Source organism: Heterodontus francisci, chromosome 29 (assembly GCF_036365525.1).
Source record: "Heterodontus francisci isolate sHetFra1 chromosome 29, sHetFra1.hap1, whole genome shotgun sequence".
Lineage (NCBI taxonomy): Eukaryota > Metazoa > Chordata > Chondrichthyes > Heterodontiformes > Heterodontidae > Heterodontus > Heterodontus francisci.
In genome coordinates, this window is record NC_090399.1 from 43,170,879 (window position 1) to 43,193,570 (window position 22,692).

At 52.4% G+C, this 22,692-nt stretch overlaps 1 protein-coding gene across 1 annotated transcript in view; it reads right to left on the minus strand.

Annotated features, from left to right (window-relative positions):
• The window catches only part of LOC137345808 (collagen alpha-2(XI) chain-like), a 730,020-nt gene that overhangs the window by 6,435 nt on the left and 700,893 nt on the right, over positions 1–22,692 (minus strand). The window contains exons 59-66 of the mRNA XM_068009057.1: positions 21,961–22,014; positions 17,536–17,589; positions 14,263–14,370; positions 11,311–11,364; positions 8,966–9,001; positions 5,948–6,001; positions 4,921–5,191; positions 1,396–1,508 (exon numbers count right to left, since the gene is read on the minus strand). Coding sequence (XP_067865158.1) covers positions 1,396–1,508; positions 4,921–5,191; positions 5,948–6,001; positions 8,966–9,001; positions 11,311–11,364; positions 14,263–14,370; positions 17,536–17,589; positions 21,961–22,014 — 744 coding nt within the window. The remainder of the gene's footprint in view (positions 1–1,395; positions 1,509–4,920; positions 5,192–5,947; positions 6,002–8,965; positions 9,002–11,310; positions 11,365–14,262; positions 14,371–17,535; positions 17,590–21,960; positions 22,015–22,692) is intronic.

Below are 22,692 nucleotides of genomic sequence, written 5' to 3' on the forward strand. Positions count from 1 at the left end.
CCCCCAGCCTGAATTACCCACTGCCCCCCCCCAGCCTGAATTACCCACTGCCTCCCCAGTCTGAATTACCCACTGCCCCCCCCAGTCTGAATTACCCACTGCCCCCCCCAGTCTGAATTACCCACTGCCCCCCCCAGCCTGAATTACCCACTGCCCCCCCAGCCTGAATTACCCACTGCCTCCCCCAGCCTGAATTACCCACTGCCCGTCCAGCCTGAATTACCCACTGCCCCCCCAGTCTGAACTACTCACTGCCCCCCAGTCTGAATTACCCACTGCCCGTCCAGCCTGAATTACCCACTGCCCCCCCAGTCTGAATTACTCACTACCCCCCCAGCCTGAATTACCCACTGCCTCCCCAGTCTGAATTACCCACTGCCCGTCCAGCCTGAATTACTCACTGCCCCTCCAGCCTGAATTACCCACTGCCTCCCCAGTCTGAATTACCCACTGCCCGTCCAGCCTGAATTACCCACTGTCCCCCCAGCCTGAATTACCCACTGCCCGTCCAGCCTGAATTACCCACTGCCTCCCCCAGCCTGAATTACCCACTGCCCGACCAGCCTGAATTACCCACTGCCCGACCAGTCTGAATTACCCACTGCCCCCCCAGTCTGAATTACTCACTGCCACCCCAGTCTGAATTACCCACTGCCCGTCCAGCCTGAATTACCCACTGCCCCCCAGTCTGAATTACCCACTGCCCCCCCAGTCTGAATTACTCACTGCCTCTCCAGCCTGAATTACCCACTGCCCCCCCAGCCTGAATTACTCACTGCCTCCCCAGTCTGAATTACCCACTGCCTCCCCAGCCTGAATTACCCACTGCCCCCCCAGCCTGAATTACCCACTGCCCCCCCAGCCTGAATTACCCACTGCCCCCCCAGCCTGAATTACCCACTGCCCCCCCAGCCTGAATTATCCACTGCCCTACCAGTCTGAATTACCCACTGCCCTCCCAGTCTGAATTACCCACTGCCCCTCTCGCCTGAACTCCCCACTGCCCCCTGCAGAGAGCGTTCCCCTCAAAACAAGAATTCCCTACTTCCCCATATACTTCCAAGTTTTCCCTACCTCAGCCCAGTATTCCCCATGGGGGGGGTCGGGAGACAGGGTCTGGGTGGCAGAGGTGGAGGGAAACGAGATGGAGCTGGGGGGACGGAGTGAGGTTCAGGCTGCGAGGCAAAGGGAGCAAGGAGGCAATGGGTGTGAGGCGGAGATGGGATCGAGGCGGAGATGGGATCGAGGCGGAGATGGGAGCGAGGCGGAGATGGGAGCGAGGCGGAGATGGGAGCGAGGCGGAGGGAGTGGGTGTGGGTGTATGCGCGCGTGCTCAGGAGAGGGTGTGCGGGAATGGATGAGGTCAGACCTGGGAGCTGCGGAGTTTCCACTCACCCCTTCGGATTTCTTGTCTGGGAAGATGCAGGTCTCTCCACCTGCTGTGAAGTTACAGTAAACCTTGAAGGAATCTGCAGAGCAGCCCTGGTTCGGGTCAATCCAATATTCACCTGATGGGGGAGGGAGAGCATGGGGTCAAAACCACAGTCAAGCAAAGAATGCCGGAACACTAAAATACTCAGCCTAAACCAGCCAGAATTAAAGGTGAGAAGAACCTGCAAGTATACAGAGGTAAAGTACATTAGCGCGAATGGAAAGGCCTGCTAGCCATGTTACGCACAGCAAGATCCCACAAAACAGATAAAGAGTTTAGTGGTCAGTGAATCAGTTTTAGCTGATGTGGGATGAGGGGGGAATGTTGGCCAGGACAGTCTGTGCATCTCCTGCCTTCTTCAAATGGGATCTAACTAAGCAGACAGACAAACTTTAACAAATCGGAGCCGCACAGCAGAAGCCGCCCCCCCCCACCCACCTCAGTTATTGTTTTTTGCTGAAAGCTTTGACTCTTAGTGAAGTGCTTCCCCCCCATCCAGGGAGTGGTAACCCTCCCTGCCATAATCTTTATGGGAGATGCTGGCTGGCCAGCATATCTGGGCTATTCGCCTCTCGAAGGCACCACGACCCAGTCTGATCTTGTCAGTGAGAGATGCTGGGTCGCGGAGATCACTGGGTCACAGGGGATCACGGGGTCGCGGGGTGGCGATCAAGAGTGGAAAGTCAGCTTGAAGTCTCCTGAACACCCCCTCAGTGGAGCTGTGCCAGCTGAGCACAGACACTGGACTGGTTGATGTTTCAGCTGTGAGGGTTGATATTTCATCAAAGTGAGGCACGAAATGCTTCACATTAATCTGTATCGAACTGCGATTCAGCAGGTTGTGAATGTTGGGCTGCGTGCTTACTTCTCAATGTGTCAATGCACACATGTCCGATTGCTCACTGAGTAGGTAACACTCTCATCTCCGAGTCCCAGTCCAGAGGCTTGAGTGCATAAGCTAGGCTGATCATCCGGTGAGGGAGTGCTGCACTGTCAGAGGGTCAGTACTCAGAGAGTGCTGCACTGTGGGAGGGTCAGTACTGAGATAGTGCTGTACTGTGGGAGGGTCAGTACTGAGGGAGTGCTGCACTGTCAGAGGGTCAGTACTGAGGGAGTGCTGCACTGTCAGAGGGTCAGTACTGAGGGAGTGCTGCACTGTCGGAGGGTCAGTACTGAGATAGTGCTGTACTGTGGGAGGGTCAGTACTGAGGGAGTGCTGCACTGTGGGAGGGTCAGTACTGAGATAGTGCTGTACTGTGGGAGGGTCAGTACTGAGGGAGTGCTGCACTGTGGGAGGGTCAGTGCTGAGGGAGTGCTGCACTGTCGGAGGGTCAGTACTGAGATAGTGCTGTACTGTGGGAGGGTCAGTACTGAGGGAGTGCTGCACTGTCGGAGGGTCAGTACTGAGATAGTGCTGTACTGTGGGAGGGTCAGTACTGAGGGAGTGCTGCACTGTGGGAGGGTCAGTACTGAGATAGTGCTGCACTGTGGGAGGGTCAGTACTGAGGGAGTGCTGCACTGTGGGAGGGTCAGTACTGAGATAGTGCTGTACTGTGGGAGGGTCAGTACTGAGGGAGTGCTGCACGGTGGGAGGGTCAGTACTGAGGGAGTGCTGCACTGTCGGAGGGTCAGTACTGAGATAGTGCTGTACTGTGGGAGGGTCAGTACTGAGGGAGTGCTGCACTGTGGGAGGGTCAGTACTGAGATAGTGCTGCACTGTGGGAGGGTCAGTACTGAGGGAGTGCTGCACTGTGGGAGGGTCAGTACTGAGATAGTGCTGTACTGTGGGAGGGTCAGTACTGAGGGAGTGCTGCACTGTCGGAGGGTCAGTACTGAGATAGTGCTGTACTGTGGGAGGGTCAGTACTGAGGGAGTGCTGCACTGTGGGAGGGTCAGTACTGAGATAGTGCTGTACTGTGGGAGGGTCAGTACTGAGGGAGTGCTGCACTGTCGGAGGGTCAGTACTGAGATAGTGCTGTACTGTGGGAGGGTCAGTACTGAGGGAGTGCTGCACTGTCGGAGGGTCAGTACTGAGATAGTGCTGCACTGTGGGAGGGTCAGTACTGAGGGAGTGCTGCACTGTGGGAGGGTCAGTACTGAGGGAGTGCTGCACTGTCGGAGGGTCAGTACTGAGATAGTGCTGTACTGTGGGAGGGTCAGTACTGAAGGAGTTTTTTTAAATTTTCATTCATGGAATGTGGGTGTCTTTGGCCAGGCCAGCATTTGTTGCCCATCCCTAATTTCCCTTGAGAAGGTGGTGGTGAGCTGCCTTCTTGAACCACTGCAGTCCATGTGGGGTAGGTACGCCCATAGAGCTGTTAGGAAGAGAGTTCCAGGATTTTGACCCAGTGACAGTGAAGGAACGGCGATATAGTTCCAAGTCAGGATGGTGTGTGACTTGGAGGGGAACTTGCAGGTGGTGGTGTTCCCATTCATTTGCTGCCCTTATCCTACTAGTTGGTAGAGGTCGCTGGTTTGGAAGGTGCTGTCTAAGGAGCCTTGGTCTGTTGCTGCAGTCCATCTTGTAGATGGTACACACTGCTGCCACTGTGCGTCTGTGGTGGAGGGAGTGAATGTTTGTAGCAGGCTGCTTTGTCCTGGATGGTGTCGAGCTTCTTGAGTGTTGTTGGAGCTGCACCCATCCAGGCAAGTGGACAGTATTCCATCACACTCCTGACTTGTGCCTTGTAGATGGTGGACAGGCTTTGGGGAGTCAGGAGGTGAGTTACTCGCTGCAGAATTCCTAACCTCTGACCTGCTCTTGTAGCCACAGTATTTATCTGGCTACTCCAGTTCAGTTTCTGGTCAATGGTAACCCCCAGGATGTTGATAGTGGGGGATTCAGCGATGGTAATGCCATTGAATGTTCAGGGGAGATGGTTAGATTCTTTCTTGTTGGAGATGGTCATTGCCTGGCACTTGTGTGGCGCGAATGTTATTTGCCACTTATCAGCCCAAGCCTGGATATTGTCCAGGTCTTGCTGTATTTTTACATGGACTGTTCCAGTATCTGAGGAGTTGCGAATGGTGCTGAACATTGTGCAATCATCAGCGAACATCCCCACTTCTGACCTTGTGATGGAGGGAAGGTCATTGATGAAGCAGCTGAAGATGGTTGGACCGAGGACACTACCTTGAGGAACTCCTGCAGTGATGTCCTGGAGCTCAGATGATTGACCTCCAACAACCACAACCTTCCTTTGTGCTAGGTATGACTCCAACCAGCGGAGAGTTTTCCCCGATTGCCATTGACTCGATTTTGCTCGGGCTCCTTGACGCTATACTTGGCCAAATGCTGCCTTGATGTCAAGGGAGTGCTGCACTGTCGGAGGGTCAGTACTGAGGGAGTGCTGCACTGTCAGAGGGTCAGTGCTGAAGGAGTGCTGCATGGTCAGAAGGAGGGGGCCATACTGTTAGTAAGGTTTAATATCCCACAGAGACTGCACAACCAGTGGGTCAGTAAGGGTTAATACCCTATGGAGACTCACCATCCGTGTAGTCTTCATGACAGAGCTGCAGGTCCCTGCAGGTGCGTGCTGGATTTTCCTTTGTTCCGATCGGATGCCTCATCTGTTCAATCTCCACTTTCAGTGAGTTCAGAGATCCGAATATTTCTTCCATGCCATCAGCGTAGTCGAGGATCTCGTCTCCCATCATCCGCTCGTCCGGCACGATCTCGCTTCCATCGATGAACACGGATCGCTTGCTTTTCTTGCGCCTCTGGATGGGCAGTGGTTGAATGACTTCACCTGGAGGACCCTAGAAAGACGAGAAGGCGAAGAGACATCAACATGGGCAGCAGAGACATGTGGAGTTCGGACATGTCCCTCCATATCGCTGAGGAGCGGCCCCACAGCGTCCAAGCACAAATGGAATTGGAGGGTTTATCAGCTCCCCTGCAATCCCAGCAAAGTTCCCCGCTTCAAGGGAGCTTCCTGCCTTTGATACCCAATACTTTAAGCTGTTTCTGTAACACAGAGCTGAAAACATAACTAGCTCCCTCTACACTGTCCCATCCAACACTCCCAGGACAGGTACAGCACGAGTTAGATACAGAGTAAAGCTCCCTCTACACTGTTCCAGTCAAGTTTGTGCAGCTTCTTTTTAACTACATCAGTGTAATATCTCTTCTTACGATCAGGCAGCTTTGTGGCCTCTGAGTGAGACAGCCTGGGGATCATGTCTGGTCTCTGGAAGGAGATTCCCATTGCATCAGTCTGCCCTAGATTAGAATGCTGAATCAAGAGTTGACTGGACCGTGTCTCACCCACTGTACCAACCAGTGCCAGTCTCCCTTCTACCACAGAAAAGTATGTGCAAACTCAAGATTTATGTTCCCTGGAGCCCCAGACGAGGAGCGGATTGATTAATTGGAGGGTACAATGCAGCAAAGACAAGCAGCCAACCTGACAGCCGATGGTTCAAGAGATCAAAGAATGGGTCTCTCTCCAGACTATCTCAGTGCCGCACCTATCTACTACAGCAAAGTGTGCAGAGATCATAAGAACAACTTACAGGAACACCAGGAGGACCGGTAACCCCTCGCATGCCTTTAGGACCAGCAGGACCCTGCAGCAAACAGAGAGAAGATACAGTTAAATACAACAACAACTTGTACTTCTTTAGCACCCATAATATAATAAAACATCCCGAGATGCTTCACAGGAGCAATTATCATACAAACTTTGAGACCAAGCCACATGAAAAGATATTAGGTCAGATGACCAAAAGCTTGGTCAAAGAGGTAGGTTTTAAGGAGTGTCTTAAAGGAGGAAAGAGGTAGAGAGGCGGAGAGAGAAAGAGGTAGAGAGGCAGAGAGAGGTAAAGAAGAGAGAAGTGGAGGGAGAGGGAGCGAGGCGGAGGGAGAGGTAGAGAGAAAGAGAAGAGAGCGGTAGAGAGGAAGAGAAGAGAGTGGTAGAGAGGAGGAGAGAGGCGGAAAGAGTGATAGGGAGGAGGAGAGAGTGGTAGAGAGGAGGAGAGAGTGGTAGGGAGGAGGAGAGAGTGGTGGAGAGGAGGAAAGAGTGATAGGGAGGAGGAGAGAGTGGTAGAGAGGAGGAGAGAGTGGTAGGGAGGAGGAGAGAGTGGTGGAGAGGAGGAAAGAGCGGTAGAGAGGAGGAAAAGGAGGAGGAAAGAGCGGTAGAGAAGAGGAAAGGGAGGAGGAAAGAGCGGTAGAGAGGTGGAGGGACAGCTAGAGAGGAGGAGAGAGAGGTAAAGAGATGGAGAGAGAGGTAGAGAGGCAGAGAAAGCAGTAGAAAGGCAGAGAGAGAGATAGGAGGAGAGGTCGAGAGGCAGACAGAGAGGTTGGAAGAGAGTGAAGTAGGAAGAGAGAGAGAGATAGGGAGGCGGGGAGAGAGGTAGGGAGGCGGAGAGAGAGGTAGGCAGGCGGAGAGAGAGGTAGGGGAGGAGGAGAGAGAGGTAGGGGAGGAGGAGAGAGAGGTAGGGGAGGAGGAGAGAGAGGTAGGGGAGGAGTAGAGAGAGGTAGGGGAGGAGTAGAGAGAGGTAGGGAAGGAGTAGAGAGAGGTAGGGGAGGAGGAGAGAGAGGTAGGGAAGGAGTAGAGAGAGGTAGGGGAGGAGTAGAGAGAGGTAGGGGAGGAGTAGAGAGAGGTAGGGAAGGAGTAGAGAGAGGTAGGGGAGGAGTAGAGAGAGGTAGGGGAGGCAGATAGAGAGGTATAGGATGGGATTTCTGGAGTTTAGGGCCAATGGTGGAGTGAAAGCAATCAGGGATGCTCACGAGCCCTGAATTGAGAAGCTCAGAGTTTGCAGAAAATAAACACACACGAGACTGTTGGGTCCCTCTCCCTTCAATACGCGTCTCCTGGCCATCCAATATTGCTCTTCAGTGATAGGGCTGAAGTGCTGTCTGAGTTGGTCAACGCTTGCACCTGAAATGCCTCTGAGCCCCATTTCAACCAAGGTGTCAAGCCAGCTGACAGAGTTTCACACAAACATGCTGCAAATATCACACATGCCCCTCCAGAAACAAGCAGCACTGGTACACGCCCCCCCCCACCGCCAGTGCCCGGGGGAAATCTCCCCCCAGAGTGATCCTGATGGAAAGCCTGAAGAAACAGCGGGAGATTGGAGGAAACCCCTGCAGGAACCGGATCCCAAGACGGTCAGATATCGTGGGAAACCTCAAGCCACAGTCCTGGCACTGATATTCCTCCGCAGAGGGAGTCGCTTGGCAGCTTGCCCGGAAACCCATCTCAACCCGGGGAGGGCGGGTCCCACCAGTGTCAAGTTACCCTCGCCCAAACTGAGGCCAAGGCTGAGGCGACGGTCAGCATGGCTGCGTGGATACAAAGCGGGACATCACTCTGAGAAGTGGCCGTGTAACTCAGCAGGTCAGGTTCCTGCTCTGCCTGCCCATGACGTGACCATCAGGCGATGAGACACTCATCCTCTCCCTCGCTCCACCCTGCAGGGCTGGCCTCCCCCAGCTGCAAGTTCCCAGTTACTCCAATATAACTCTGGAGCTACACTTTAGCCTTTTGCCAATTATTGTAAATCTGTGCCCTCTCATTCTCGATCCTTTCACGAGTGGGAACAGTTTCTCTCTATCTACTCTGTCCAGACCCCTCATGATTTTCAATACCTCTATCAAATCACCTCTCAGCCTTCTCTTCTCCAAGGTAAACAGTCCTAACTTCTCCAATCTATCTTCATAACTGAAATTCCTCATTCCTGAAACCATTCTCGTGAATCTTTTCTGCACCCTCTCTAACACCTTCACATCCTTCCCAAAGTGTGGTGCCTAGAATTGGACACAATTCTACAGCTGAGACTGAACTAGTCATAGAGTCATAGAGTTTTACAGCACAGAAACAGGCCCTTCTGCCCATCGTGTCCGGGCCGGCCATCAAGCACCTATCTATTCTAATCCCATTATTCCAGCACTTGGCCCATAGCCTTGTATGTTATGGCATTTCAAGTGCTCATCTAAATACTTCTTAACTGTTGGGGTTCCTGCCTCTACCACCCCTTCAGGCAGTGTGTTCCAGATTCCAGCCATTCTCTGGGTGAAAAAATGTTTCTAAACTCCTGCCCCTTACCTTAAAAGACCAGTGTCTTCTACACTGTCTTCTAATGAAGGAACGTGCATTTAATTTGTACCTTTCACAACCTCAGCAGTTTGCAACCAATGGAGAACTCATGAAGTGTAGTCATTGTTGTTAATGTAGGAAATACGACAGCCAATTTGTGCATAGCAAGATCGCACTAGCATCAATGTGATAATGACCCTATCATTTGTTTTAGTGATATCGGTTGAGGGTAACTAGTGGCCCCAGGACACCGGGGAGAATGCCACAACTCTTTTTAGAAATAGTGCTATGGGAGATTTTGCAGACATTCTCATTCATCCATGCTTTTTTTTCCCCCAAAGACTTTCTCCTGTGAGTCTCATATTCCATGGAGGCAAACAACCTTCCGACATTTCGCCCCAGACAAGACATTTGTGCCCTCTACATCTGCGACTGCAATTTTACTTTCAACGAGTGGCTCAGAACATATTTGCAAAGAGGGTTGACTCACCCTAGAACCTTTCGAACCTTTAGGACCAGGGTGACCCTGGAAAACAAGGAGGAAAAGGGAAACACAATGTTAGGAAGAGTGCACTGAACCCTTGCGTATCTTCTTATCAGCAGTCACACACTTTAAAGGGTGCAAGCAGCATTGGCTGAGGGAAGTCCAGTATCAACCAGGGAATCTCCATGACTTCCACATCATAGTGAGACAGCACATGGGGAATGTAGGTACTTGACACAAAATACTCTGGGTTTCTCTTTTATGAGGCACCGCTATTTAGAAACACTGATGCCTCGAAAGTAGAAAGTAGGATTAAAATTTAGAGCAATTGAAAAGGTGAAGTTCACACAAATTCGGCTTCTTGACTTGATCATGTACAAACAGATTCACAGAAAAAGGCAGCATGTTCAAAGTAAACTAGTCACCACAGCAGTGAATCGCAATATTAAAAAAAAACGACCAAAGCCAGTGTTTTACCACTGGCACATATCACTGAAATGAAACATTAGTCCTTTTGAGTGCTGATTATCTACCGAACTTGCACGTTTGTTAATTGCCAATAAGAAACCCCTAGAAAAATCATTTTTGTCAATGTTGTGCTTCTCCAGGTAAAAATATTTACAAAGAGGTAAGGGGAAATCAATGTATGGGCACTTCCTCACGGCCATCTTTCCTGTTCCTGTGGAAATCGGATTACCATCCGGGAGAAAGCAGCCCGCTTGATCAGCACCCCATGCACTACCTTAAACATTCACTCCCTCCACCACCGACGCACAGTGGCAGCAGTGTGTACCATCTACAAGATGCACTGCAGCAATGCACCAAGGCTCCTTAGACAGCACCTTCCAAACCCTCGACCTCTACCAACTAGAAGGACAAGGGCAGCAAATGCATGGGAACACCACCACCTGCAAGTTCCCGTCCAAGTCACACACCATCCTGACTTGGAACTATATCACCGTTCCTTCACTGTCGCTGGGTCAAAATCCTGGAACTCCCTTCCTAACAGCACTGTGGGTGTACCGACCCCACATGGACTGCAGCGGTTCAAGAAGGCAGTTCACCACCACCTTCTCAAGGGAAATTAGGGATGGGCAATAAATGCTGCCTAGCCAGCGATGCCCACATCCCAGGAATGAATTAAAAAAAACAGGGTAAAGGGGATATAGGGGAATGGGGCACAAACAGGAGAATCTCACGCTTATGTCAGGATCTATAAACATGGACCAATTGCTTGGATATATACTGACGTCACCAACTGATGAACCACCAGCCAGAACTCCCATCCCCTCTTAGATATGGTCACTGGGTAAAATTCAGTTGGTGTGTGATTTAAGTTTGAGCATGTTAACCTGCCCAAGAAACTGATTGCATTTGCAATGCGTTGCCAATTGGCACAGTGGGCAGTGCCTCTCTGTGTGTCTCTAACAACAGTGGGATGGAGTCTTGGTCTGAGGCAGACAGCACATCATAGGGAAGCCAAGTACTTTTATAGATAACAGTTAGTCCATGTGATCTTTTGGATGGGTTTTGATCATCTGAAAGGGCCGGAGATAAATCTGCTAGACTATTTTTTTCCCCCCTTATTGGCTCTGGGTTTGCTCTGATTTTTTTGCCTCTTTCAGGAGATTACTTGGCTGTGGGGGTTGTTGCTGGGGGCGTGGAGGGTGCTGGGGTTGAGTGGGGGCTTTAGTGTTTAGTGATGATGCTCCGACCATCCTGAGTTTGGGGTGCGGTTGACAGGTCAGCTGACATTTCCTGCCCACCAATTTCTTGCATCTGTCCTGACTCTGGAATTGTTGCCGGGAGCAGCCTCAGCACCATCAACACCATTGCAATCGACATTTCCCTCTCAAGCAATGAAACTGAACATAGGAAATAGGAGCAGGAGTGGATCATATGGCCAATTGAGCCTGCTCCTCCATTCAACACCATCACTTTCCCGCCCAATCTCCCCTACATCCCTTGATCGCCTCACTGCCCAAAGAACTACTGATCTCAGTCTTGGCAAGTTAATCACTGAAAACACCCAGTCTGGGATAGGGAGCAGAGTGGGGGAGGGGAAGTTGAGTCTCCGAGGAGTGTAAATGTTATTCCAGTGTCACGGACAGACACGTCCTTCCCAATCTCCTTCTTCTCCAATCAAACCTTCCTCTTGCAGCAAAGGGCCCACTCTGCCGGACACCAGGAGTTGGTGTTGTAATAGACCCATTGTGTACTTGAGTCTCCCCAGTCAAGGAGCTAGGCCTGGGGCACACCTTTTGCTCGGGTTAAGTTATTTCCAGGTTTGATGATGCTCTGGAGCTCACTGCTGTTAAATACCACCATCCTTGAGCAGTAACGAAGCTTACCGGTAAACCAGGAGGACCAGAAGGACCCAAGGGACCACTCGCACCTGGAACACCCTAGGGCCAAAGAGAACATGATGTGAAAACTAAACACGGAACTGAGCACCGAGGAAATTCTTTGTACACAGACACACCCCTTTACAGTAACTGAGGCATCCCCAGTGGGGGTGATAGTGTCACGGAAAATATTTCTCGTCTCTCAGTTTCTATTCTCACCCACTCTCCCGTCTTCCTGCATTTGGTGTCCTTCACTGTCTGTCTGTCTCTCTCTTTCCTTCCTAAGCTGTTGCCTCATTGTCATCCCTGAATTGACCTGTCTGAATCTTTCCCAATCTCTCTCACTCTCCGTGTGAACCCGTCGCTCTCCGTGTGAACCCCCCGCTCTCCGTGTGTACCCCTCGCTCTCCGTGTGTACCCCCGCTCTCCGTGTGTACCCCCCGCTCTCCGTATGTACCCCCCGCACTCCGTGTGAACCCCCCGCTATCCGTGTGAACCCCTCGCTATCCGTGTGAACCCCTCGCTATCCGTGTGAACCCCTCGCTATCCGTGTGAACCCCTCGCTCTCCGTGCAAACCCCTTACTCTGCCTCTAACGTACCTTTCCTTTCTTCCAGTGTAGCTTTCCTTTTTGTTCTGCTTTTCCCACATTCTCTGCGCCTTCCTTCCCTTTCCATTTCTCTAAATATCTTCTGCAACCAGCCTGTCTATACAAGTATCAAACTTGTCTAACACCATTTTTCATTGTAACAGCCATCACTATAAAACTCTTAGCACTGCAATAGTTTAATGCTGCAATGAGTACAGTAATAGTATAGCACTTGTATCGCGTAACACTGATCGCATTACACTGTTACAATGTTAGACTGACAGCGCAACACCGTAACTGCACGCCACTGTAACTGTGTGCCATCATAATATTAAGAGTGAGACACTGCAAATAGTCTAACAGGGCAATGTCGAACACCCAGGGGTATCATTCTTGTTCCGTTCTGCTGCATTTTTCAGCGTAATTCGCCCAAAAATCGGCAGAACCGGCACAAGATTGTGGAAGTTTCAGCGCCAATTACGTCCAGCGCCACTTGAGTTTCTGCAATACTTTGGGCTAGTTCTAAAAGAATATGGCGCAGGAATCAGGCCCCGCCCACAAAACTGGCCCTGCCCTCCCCTTGGCCAAATTAATCACCGCAATGAGCTTCTGCTAATGGTGCCCCTTTGTGGGCCTTTGAAGAGACTGCAAAAATTACGCTGGTTCTTCTGGGCACAAGAACACAAGAAGGTACCTTTTAGAAGGTTCTGAATAAATATTTATATATTTTTAATTTATTCAGAAACCAACTACATATCCCAATATATCTAGCAAATGATTCAGTATAATTTGTAAAGTCATTTTGAGTTAAACTTGGTTTACTTGCGGGTGTTGCGTAGTGTTTGATTGATCAGGGTTTGATTGTATCAGTCTGTCCACTTATCTGTGTTCACTGTGTTTGATTGCTTAAGCTTACAGGTGGAGCTGCAGAGTAAACTTGAAACTAAAAAGACACAGCTTGGAACACACACTGGCTGCTATGAGGAGACATGTACTGAGATTTATTTTTATGTATTTATTTTATTTAGAGATACAGCACTGAAACAGGCCCTTCGCCCCACCGAGTCTGTGCTGACCATCAACCACCCATTTATACCACTCCTACACTAATCCCATATTCCCACCACAACCTCACCTTCCCTCAATTCCCCTACCACCTACCTATACTAGGGGCAATTTATAATGGCCAATTTACCTATCAACCTGCAAGTCTTTGGCTGTGGGAGGAAACCGGAGCACCCGGCAAAAACCCACACCGTCACAGGGAGAACTTGCAAACTCCGCACAGGCAGTACCCAGAATTGAACCTGGGTCGCTGGAGCTGTGAGGCTGCGGTGCTAACCACTGCGCCACTGTTGTGCAAGTACTAGTATAGGTCAAACTGCTGTAAATACACCAATATGTGATTTAATACAAGTGCGATATCTGCTTTGCTCTGAGATCAATCAGTTATACAAATTAAATCCAGCAACCCAGTGTAAACATAATATGGTGGACTAGCGCTCTGATTAAAAATGCTTATTCTTGTTATAAGCCAATCCAACTGCACCGGGTTATCGCTCTGTGTTAAACACCGATACTCAAACACTGTGGTATTGTATTAAACACTGATACTCAAACACTGCGGTACTGTGTTAAACACCAATACTCAAACACTATGGTACTGTGTATAACACTGATACTCAAACACTGTGGTACTGTGTTAAACACTGATACTCAAACACTGTGGTACTGTGTTAAACACTGATACTCAAACTCTGTGGTACTGTGTTAAACACCAATACTCAAACACTGTGGTACTGTGTTGAACACCAATACTCAAACACTGTGGTACTGTGTTAAACACCGATACTCAAACACTGTGGTATTGTATTAAACACTGATACTCAAACACTGCGATACTGTGTTAAACACCAATACTCAAACACTGTGGTACTGTGTTAAACACCAATACTCAAACTCGGTGGTACTGTGTTAAACACCGATACTCAAACACTGTGGCACTGTGTTAAACACTGATACTCAAACACTGTGGTACTGTGTTAAACACCAATACTCAAACACTGTGGTACTGTGTTAAACACCAATACTCAAACACTGTGTTAAACACTGATACTCAAACACTGTGGCACTGTGTTAAACACTGATACTCAAACACTGTGGTACTGTGTTAAACACCAATACTCAAACACTGTGGTACTGTGTTAAACACCAATACTCAAACACTGTGTTAAACACTGATACTCAAACACTGTGGCACTGTGTTAAACACTGATACTCAAACACTGTGGTACTGTGTTGAACAGCAATACTCAAACACTGCAGGAAGCTGGTACTCTCTTTTAAATCGTGAAGAATGTGACCAATTACATTGTCGCCTTTAAGTCCTTCTGTTCCATGTGGACCAGGAAGCCCTCGATCTCCCTTCTCGCCTTGCTCTCCAGGAGGTCCAATTAATCCAATGAGGCCAGGGTGACCCTGAAACAGATTACAGAGGAGTGAATATCTGAAAATTAAAGAGGATAAAGAGAGATTCACGGCAGCAACAATACAGAACCACAGAAAGACAAAAATAATGCTAACCCGAAGTGATATGCATAGGCCCAACAGAGGGCCAGCACAGGGACTGAAACATAGATACAGGGCCCACACAGAGACTGAGACCCAGATACAGGGCCCGCACAGAGACTGAGACCCAGATACAGGGCACACACAGTGACTCAGACCCAGATACAGGGCCCGCACAGAGACTGAGACCCAGATACAGGGCCCGCACAGAGACTGAGACCCAGATACAGGGCACACACAGTGACTCAGACTCAGATACAGGGCCCGCACAGAGACTGAGACCCAGATACAGGGCACACACAGAGACTGAGACCCAGATACAGGGCACACACAGTGACTCAGACCCAGATACAGGGCCCGCACAGAGACTGAGACCCAGATACAGGGCCCGCACAGAGACGGAGACCCAGATAAAGGGCCCACACAGAGACTGAGACCCAGAGACAGGGCCCGCACAGAGACTGAGACCTAGATACAGGGCACACACCGTGACTCAGACCCAGATACAGGGCCCGCACAGAGACGGAGACCCAGATAAAGGGCCCACACAGTGACTCAGACCCAGATACAAGGCCCGCACAGAGACTGAGACCCAGATACAGGGCCCACAACAGTGACTCAGCCCCAGATACAGGGCCCGCACAGAGACTGAGACCCAGATACAGGGCCCACACAGAGACTGAGACCCAGATACAGGGCCCGCACAGAGACTGAGACACAGATACAGGGCCCGCACAGAGACTGAGACCCAGATACAAGGCCAGCACAGGGACTGAGAGCCAGATACAGGGCCCACACAGAGACTGAGACCCAGATACAGGGCCCGCACAGAGACTGAGACACAGATACAGGGCCCACACAGAGACTGAGACCCAGATACAGGGCCTGCACAGAGACTGAGACACAGATACAGGGCCCGCACAGAGACTGAGACACAGATACAGGGCCCACACAGAGACTGAGACCCAGATACAGGGCCCGCACAGAGACTGAGACACAGATACAGGGCCCACACAGAGGCTAAGACCCAGATACAGGGCCCGCACAGAGACTGAGACCCAGATACAGGGCGCACACAGTGACTCAGACCCAGATACAGGGCCAGCACAGGGACTGAGCCAGATACAGGGCCCAGACAGGGAGGGAAGCCCAGATACAGGGCCCACACAGTGACTCAGACCCAGATACAGGGCCCACACAGAGACTGAGACCCAGATACAGGGCCCACACAGTGACTGAGACCCAGATACAGGGCCCCACACAGGGAGGGAGGCCCAGATACAGGGCCCACACAGAGACTGAGGCCCAGATACAGGGCTCACACAGGGAGGGAGGCCCAGATACAGGGCTCACACAGAGAGGGAGGCCCAGATACAGGGCCCACACAGAGGTGGGGGGGAGGCCCAGATACAGGGCCTACACAGTGGTGGGGGGAGGCCCAGATACAGGGCCAACACAGGGCTGGCGGCCCAGATACAGGTCCCACACAGTGGTGAGGGGATGCCCAGATACAGGGCCCACACAGGGAGGGAGACCCAGAAACAGGGTCCACACAGGGAAGGAGGCCCAGATACAGGGCCCACACAGGGAAAGAGTCCCAGATACAGGGCCCACACAGGGAGAGAGGTCCAGATACAGGGCCCACACAAGAAAGGAGGCCTAAATGTTACTCAGTGGTAATTTAGGCTTGGACTTTATCCTGAAGATAAGTTCTGTGCAGTGGGCCTGTCATGACGCCTTTCGGAATGGAAGCCTGCTCCACAGGGACAAAGCAGGTATCAAGATAGTGAGAGAGATCACAGAGAGTGGTCTGGATTGCGTGGCAGGAAAGGGATGTGGTTGGGGGGGGGAGGGGGGTCTGGATCATAAGGATGGGTTTACTGGGTAGTTCGTTGGACCTGGAGGTGACACTCCTGCTCCGCTCGGCCCACAAGCAGTGCTGTAAAGGCACTTACCTCATGGATTCAGCCACTGTTAGTGCCTTTAAGCTGCTGAGTATCCCGAGGCCTGGGAAACTCGCCCGCCTTGGGTTAAAGACGGACTAACTGTTAAAATGAAGGCGCACAGCCTCATTATAACATTTCAATGACTAACCCTCGTCTCGCGAGTGGATTGGTCGCCCCTCATCCCTCCTCTGTTAAAACCAGGAGCGGATGGGTTCGATTCCTGTCTCAGATTTCTGGCATTTTAACCTCTGACCTGACCCTAATCCACCCTTTTTTTCCCTGGGATGTGGGTGCTGCTGGCAAGGCCAGCATTTGTCGCCCATCTCTAATTGCCCTTGACAACTGGGTGGCTTGCTAGGCCATTTCAGTGGGCAGTTAAGAGTCAACCACATTGCTGTGGGTCTGGAGTCACATGTAAGCCAGACTGGGTCAGGATGGCAGGTTTCCTTCCCTAAAGGGCATTAGTGAACCAGATGGGTTTTTACAACAATCAATGATAGTTTCATGGCACCATGACTGCCAGATTTTTATTAATTAATGGAACTTAAATTCTACCAGCTGCCATAGTGCGATTTGAACCCGTGACCCCAGGACATTAGCCTGGGTCCTGGATTACTAGTCTAATGACATTACCACCACGCCCGTCTCCTGCTTAATGCTCCTGTGAAGGATCTTGGGTTGTTTCATGATGCTGTGTAAATGGAAATTATCGTTGATCACATGCGGAATTTGTCACATCAGTATGACAGGGCGATCTGCACACATCCAGTCGGATCAGAGGCAGGAGAATTGCATGGTTCTGAACTTTCAGCCTGGCCCTCACGGGGGAATCATACTAACTCCTCCAGCTCGTCCCATAGACACAGAGACATTTAGAGCTCATAGGAGGCCATTTGACCCACCGTGTCTGCGTCAGTAACAATGGCCATCCAATCAGATGGCTTTCTGCTGCTGGTACCTCCAGATCCATGACCAATCCTCAGACAGCAGGGATCCTAACAGCCACAGTGGAAGGTCCATGGTTCTAGGCTCCAGTGTTAACACAAAGAGGATGGCGATGCCCCACCAACAGCCCTGCCGACAAACAGAATCCATTGGGAACGTAGCAGATATGACTGGGAAGTCTTACCTTCTCTCCCTTAGCACCGCCGTCTCCCTTCAAGCCAGGTAAACCAGGGGGGCCCTAAAGGCAAGTGAAGTCAAAGAGGAGTAGGGTTAACATCACGAGGCAACAGTATGGGACACGTCACAATGAGATAATCCAGATCCGCCGAGATACAGGAAACTATCCCAGAGAGACTGAAATACCAGAAACCATCCCAGACAGACCGAGATACCGGAAACTATCCCAGACAGACCGAGATACCGGAAACCATCCCAGACAGACCAAGATACCGGAAACCATCCCAGAGAGACCGAGATACCGGAAACCATCCCAGACAGATCGAGATAACGGAAACGATCCCAGACAGATCGAGATACCGGAAACCATCCCAGACAGACCGAGATACCGGAAACCATCCCAGACAGACCGAGATACCGGAAACTATCCCAGACGGACCGAGACACCGGAAACCATCCCAGACAGGCCGAGATTCTGGAAACCATCCCAGACAGACCAAGAGTCTGGAAACTATCCCAGGCAGACCGAGATAACGGAAACTATTCCAGACAGACCGAGATTCTGGAAACTATTCCAGACAGACTGAGATATCGGAAACAGTTCCAGACAGACCGAGATATCGGAAACTATCCCAGACGGACCGAGACACCGGAAACCATCCCAGACAGGCCGAGATTCTGGAAACCATCCCAGACAGACCGTGATACCGGAAAGCATCCCAGACAGACCGAGATACTGGAAAGCATCCCAGACAGACCGTGATACCGGAAAGCATCCCAGAAAGACAGAGATACCGGAAACCATCCCAGACAGACCGAGATACTGGAAACCATCCCAGACAGACCGAGATACTGGAAACTATCCCAGACAGACCATGATACCGGAAAGCATCCCAGAAAGACAGAGATACTGGAAACCACCCCAGACAGACCGAGATACCGGAAAGCATCCCAGACAGACCGTGATACCGGAAAGCATCCCAGACAGACAGAGATACTGGAAACCATCCCAGACAGACAGAGATACTGGAAACAATCCCAGACAGACCGAGATACCGGAAAGCATCCCAGACAGACCGAGATACTGGAAACCATCCCAGACAGACCGAGATACTGGAAACCATCCCAGACAAACCGAGATACCGGAAACCATCCCAGACAGACCGTGATATCGGAAACCATTCCAGAAATCCCGAGATACCGGAAAACCATCATAAAAAGACAGAGATATCGGAAACCATCCCAGAAAGACCGAGATACCAGAAACCATCCCAGACAGATCGAGATATCGGAAACCATCCCAGACAGATCGAGATACCGGAAACAACCCCAGACAGACCGAGATACCAGAAACCATCCCAGAGAGACCAAGATACCGGAAACCATCCCAGAGAGACTGAAATACCAGAAACCATCCCAGACAGATCGAGATACCGGAAACCATACCAGACAGATCGAGATAACGGAAACCATCCCAGACAGATCGAGATACCGGAAACCATCCCAGACAGACCGAGATTCTGGAAACCATCCCGGAAAGACACAGATTCTGGAAACAATCCCAGAGAGACCGAGATACCGGAAACCATTCCATACAGACCGACATTCTGGAAACTATTCCAGACAGACTGATAGACCGGAAACCATTCCAGACAGACCGAGATACCGGAAACCATCCCAGAGAGACCGAGATACCGGAAGCCATCCCAGAAAGACCGAGATACCGGAAGCCATCCCAGAAAGACTGAGATACCGGAAGCCATCCCAGAAAGACCGAGATACCGGAAGCCATCCCAGACAGATCGAAATACCGGAAACCAACCCAGAGAGACCGAGATACCGGAAACCATCCCAGAGAGACCGAGATACCGGAAACCATCCCAGAAAGACCGAGTTACCGGAAACCATCCCAGGCAGATCGAAATACCGGAAACCAACCCAGAGAGACCAAGATACCGGAAACCATCCCAGAGAGACCGAGATACCGGAAACCATCCCAGACAGACAGAGATACCGGAAACCATCCCAGAGAGACCGAGATACCGGAAACCATCCCAGACAGACAGAGATACCGGAAACCATCCCAGAGAGACCGAGATACCGGAAACCGACCCAGACAGACCGAGATAACGGAAACCATCCCAGAGAGACCGAGATACCGGAAACCAACCCAGACAGACCGCGATACCAGAAACCATCCCAGACAGAGCGAGATACCGGAAACCATCCCAGACAGACCGAGATACCAGAAACCATCCCAGACAGACCGAGATATTGGCAAACTGCCCAGACGGACTGAGATACCGGAAGCCGTCCCAGAGAGACCGAGATACTGGGAAACAGCCCAAATAGATCAAGGTATCAGGAAATTGCCCAGAGACACCGAGATACCGGGGAATTTACTGAGCTTGGTGCTATCGGGGGGTGGGGGGGGGGGGGGTAGCTGAGCTTGGTGTTATCGAGGGGGGGTCACTGAGCTCGGTGCTATGGGGGGGGGTCACTGAGCTCGGTGCTATCGGGGGGGGTCACTGAGCTCGGTGCTATGGGAGGGGGGTCACTGAGCTCGGTGCTATCGGGGGGGGGGTCACTGAGCTCGGTGCTATGGGGGGGGTCACTGAGCTCGGTGCTGTCGGGGGGGGGAATTCACTGAGCTCGGTGCTATCGGGGGGGGGAGATATTCACTGAGCTCGGTGTTATCGGGGGGGGGGGTCACTGAGCTCGGTGCTATCGGGGGTGGCGAAATTCACTGAGCTCGGTGCTATCGAGGGAGGGAGATATTCACTGAGCTCGGTGTTATCGGGGGGGGGGGGTCACTGAGCTCGGTGCTATCGGGGGTGGCGAAATTCACTGAGCTCGGTGATATCGGGGGGGGGGTCACTGAGCTCGGTGCTATTGGGGGTGGCGAGATTCACTGAGCTCGGTGCTATCGGGGGGGGGGGATATTCACTGAGCTCGGTGATATCGGGGGGGCGATATTCACTGATCTCGGTGATATCGGCGGGGGGGTCACTGAGCTCGGTGCTATCGGTGGGGGGGTGGTCACTGAGCTCGGTGCTATCGGGGGGGGGTCACTGAGCTCGGTGCTGTCGGGGGGGGGGTCATTGAGCTCGGTGTTATCGCGTGGGGGGCGAAATTCACTGAGCTCGGTGCTATCGGGGGGGGGGTCACTGAGCTCGGTGCTATCGGGGGGGGGTCACTGAGCTCGGTGCTATCGGGGGGGGGGGGTGACTGAGCTCTGTGCTGTCGGGGGGGGGTCACTGAGCTCGGTGCTATCGCGTGGGGGGCGAAATTCACTGAGCTCGGTGCTATCGGGGGGGAGGGGGTCACTGAGCTCGGTGCTATCCGGGGGGGGGAATTCACTGAGCTCGGTGCAATCGGCGGGGGGGGAATTCACTGAGCTCGGTGCTATCGGGGGGGGGGGGTCACTGAGCTCGGTGCTATCGGGGGGGGGGTCACTGAGCTCGGTGCTATCGGGGGGGGAATTCACTGAGCTCGGTGCTATGGGGGGGGAATTCACTGAGCTCGGTGCTATCGGGGGGGGGGGGCACTGAGCTCGGTGCTATCGGGGGGGATCACTGAGCTCGGTGCTATCGGGGGGGGGGGAATTCACTGAGCTTGGTGCTATCGGGGGGGAATTCACTGAGCTCGGTGCTATGGGGGGGGTCACTGAGCTCGGTGCTATTGGGGGGGGTCACTGAGCTCGGTGCTATCGGGGGGGGTCACTGAGCTCGGTGCTATCGGGGGGGGGGGTCACTGAGCTCGGTGCTATCGGGGGGGGGAATTCACTGAGCTCGGTGCTATCGGGGGGAGCGAATTCACTGAGCTCGGTGCTATTGGGGGGGGGGAATTCACTGAGCTCGGTGCTATCGGGGGGGGGTCACTGAGCTCGGTGCTATCGGGGGGGGAATTCACTGAGCTCGGTGCTATGGGGGGGTCACTGAGCTCGGTGCTATCGGGGGGGGGTCACTGAGCTCGGTGCTATCGGGGGGGGTATTCACTGAGCTCGGTGCTATCGGGGGGGGCGAATTCACTGAGCTCGGTGCTATCGGGGGGGGCGAATTCACTGAGCTCGGTGCTATCGGGAGGGGGGAATTCACTGAGCTCGGTGCTATCGGTGGGGGGAATTCACTGAGCTCGGTGCTATCGGGAGGGGGGAATTCACTGAGCTCGGTGCTATCGGGGGGGGGTCGCTGAGCTCGGTGCTATCGCAGGGGGTCACTGAGCCCGGTGCTATCGGGGGGGGTCGCTGAGCTCGGTGCTATCGGGGGGGGTCGCTGAGCTCGGTGCTATCGGGGGGGGTCGCTGAGCTCGGTGCTATCGCAGGGGGTCACTGAGCTCGGTGCTGGTATTAATCCTCTCTCTGTAATCGGGACAGGTTGGGATGTTCGACTAGCCGATGGGGTAATAGTGAAAGTCTGCGTTCTTTACTTACCATTGGACCGGGAGGACCCGTCTGTCCAGGAATCCCAGGAATTCCTTGTTCACCCTATCAAAAAGAGGAAGATATCAGGTACAATAGGAGGTAGCAAAGCAAGATAGCAAGATGGAGAGAGCAAAGGACAGAGAGAGGCAGAGAGGGTTGGAGGGAGTAGAGGGAGTGGAGGGACAGATGGGCGGAGAGGGCCGGAGAGAGGCAGGGGGACGGAGAGAGAGAGGAGAATGGAGAGAAGCAGGACGGAGAGAGAGTAGGACGAAGAGAGGCAGGAGGACGGAGAGGGGCAAGAGGATGGAGTGAGAGGAGGACAGAGAGGGGCAGGAGAATGGAGAGAGAGGAGGATGGGGAGGGGCAGGAGGACGGGGAGGGGCATGGGGATGGAGAGAGAGGAGGACAGAGAGGGGCAGGAGGACAACGAGGGGCAGGAGGACGGAGAGAAGCAGGAGGACGGAGGCAGGGGGATGGAGAGAGAGATGAGGACGAAGAGAGGCAGGGGGCCGGTGAGAAAGACGAGGACACGAGGGGCAGTGGGACGGAGAGAGGTACGGGGACGGAGAGAGGCAGGGGGACGGAGAGGGCCAGGGGGACGGAGAGAGAGAGGGATGGACAGAGGCAGGGGGACGGAGAGAGAGATGAGGAAGGAGAGAGGCGGGGGATGGAGAGAGAGATGAGGAAGGAGAGAGGCAGGGGGATGGAGAAAGAGACGAGGACGGAGAGAGGCGGGGGATG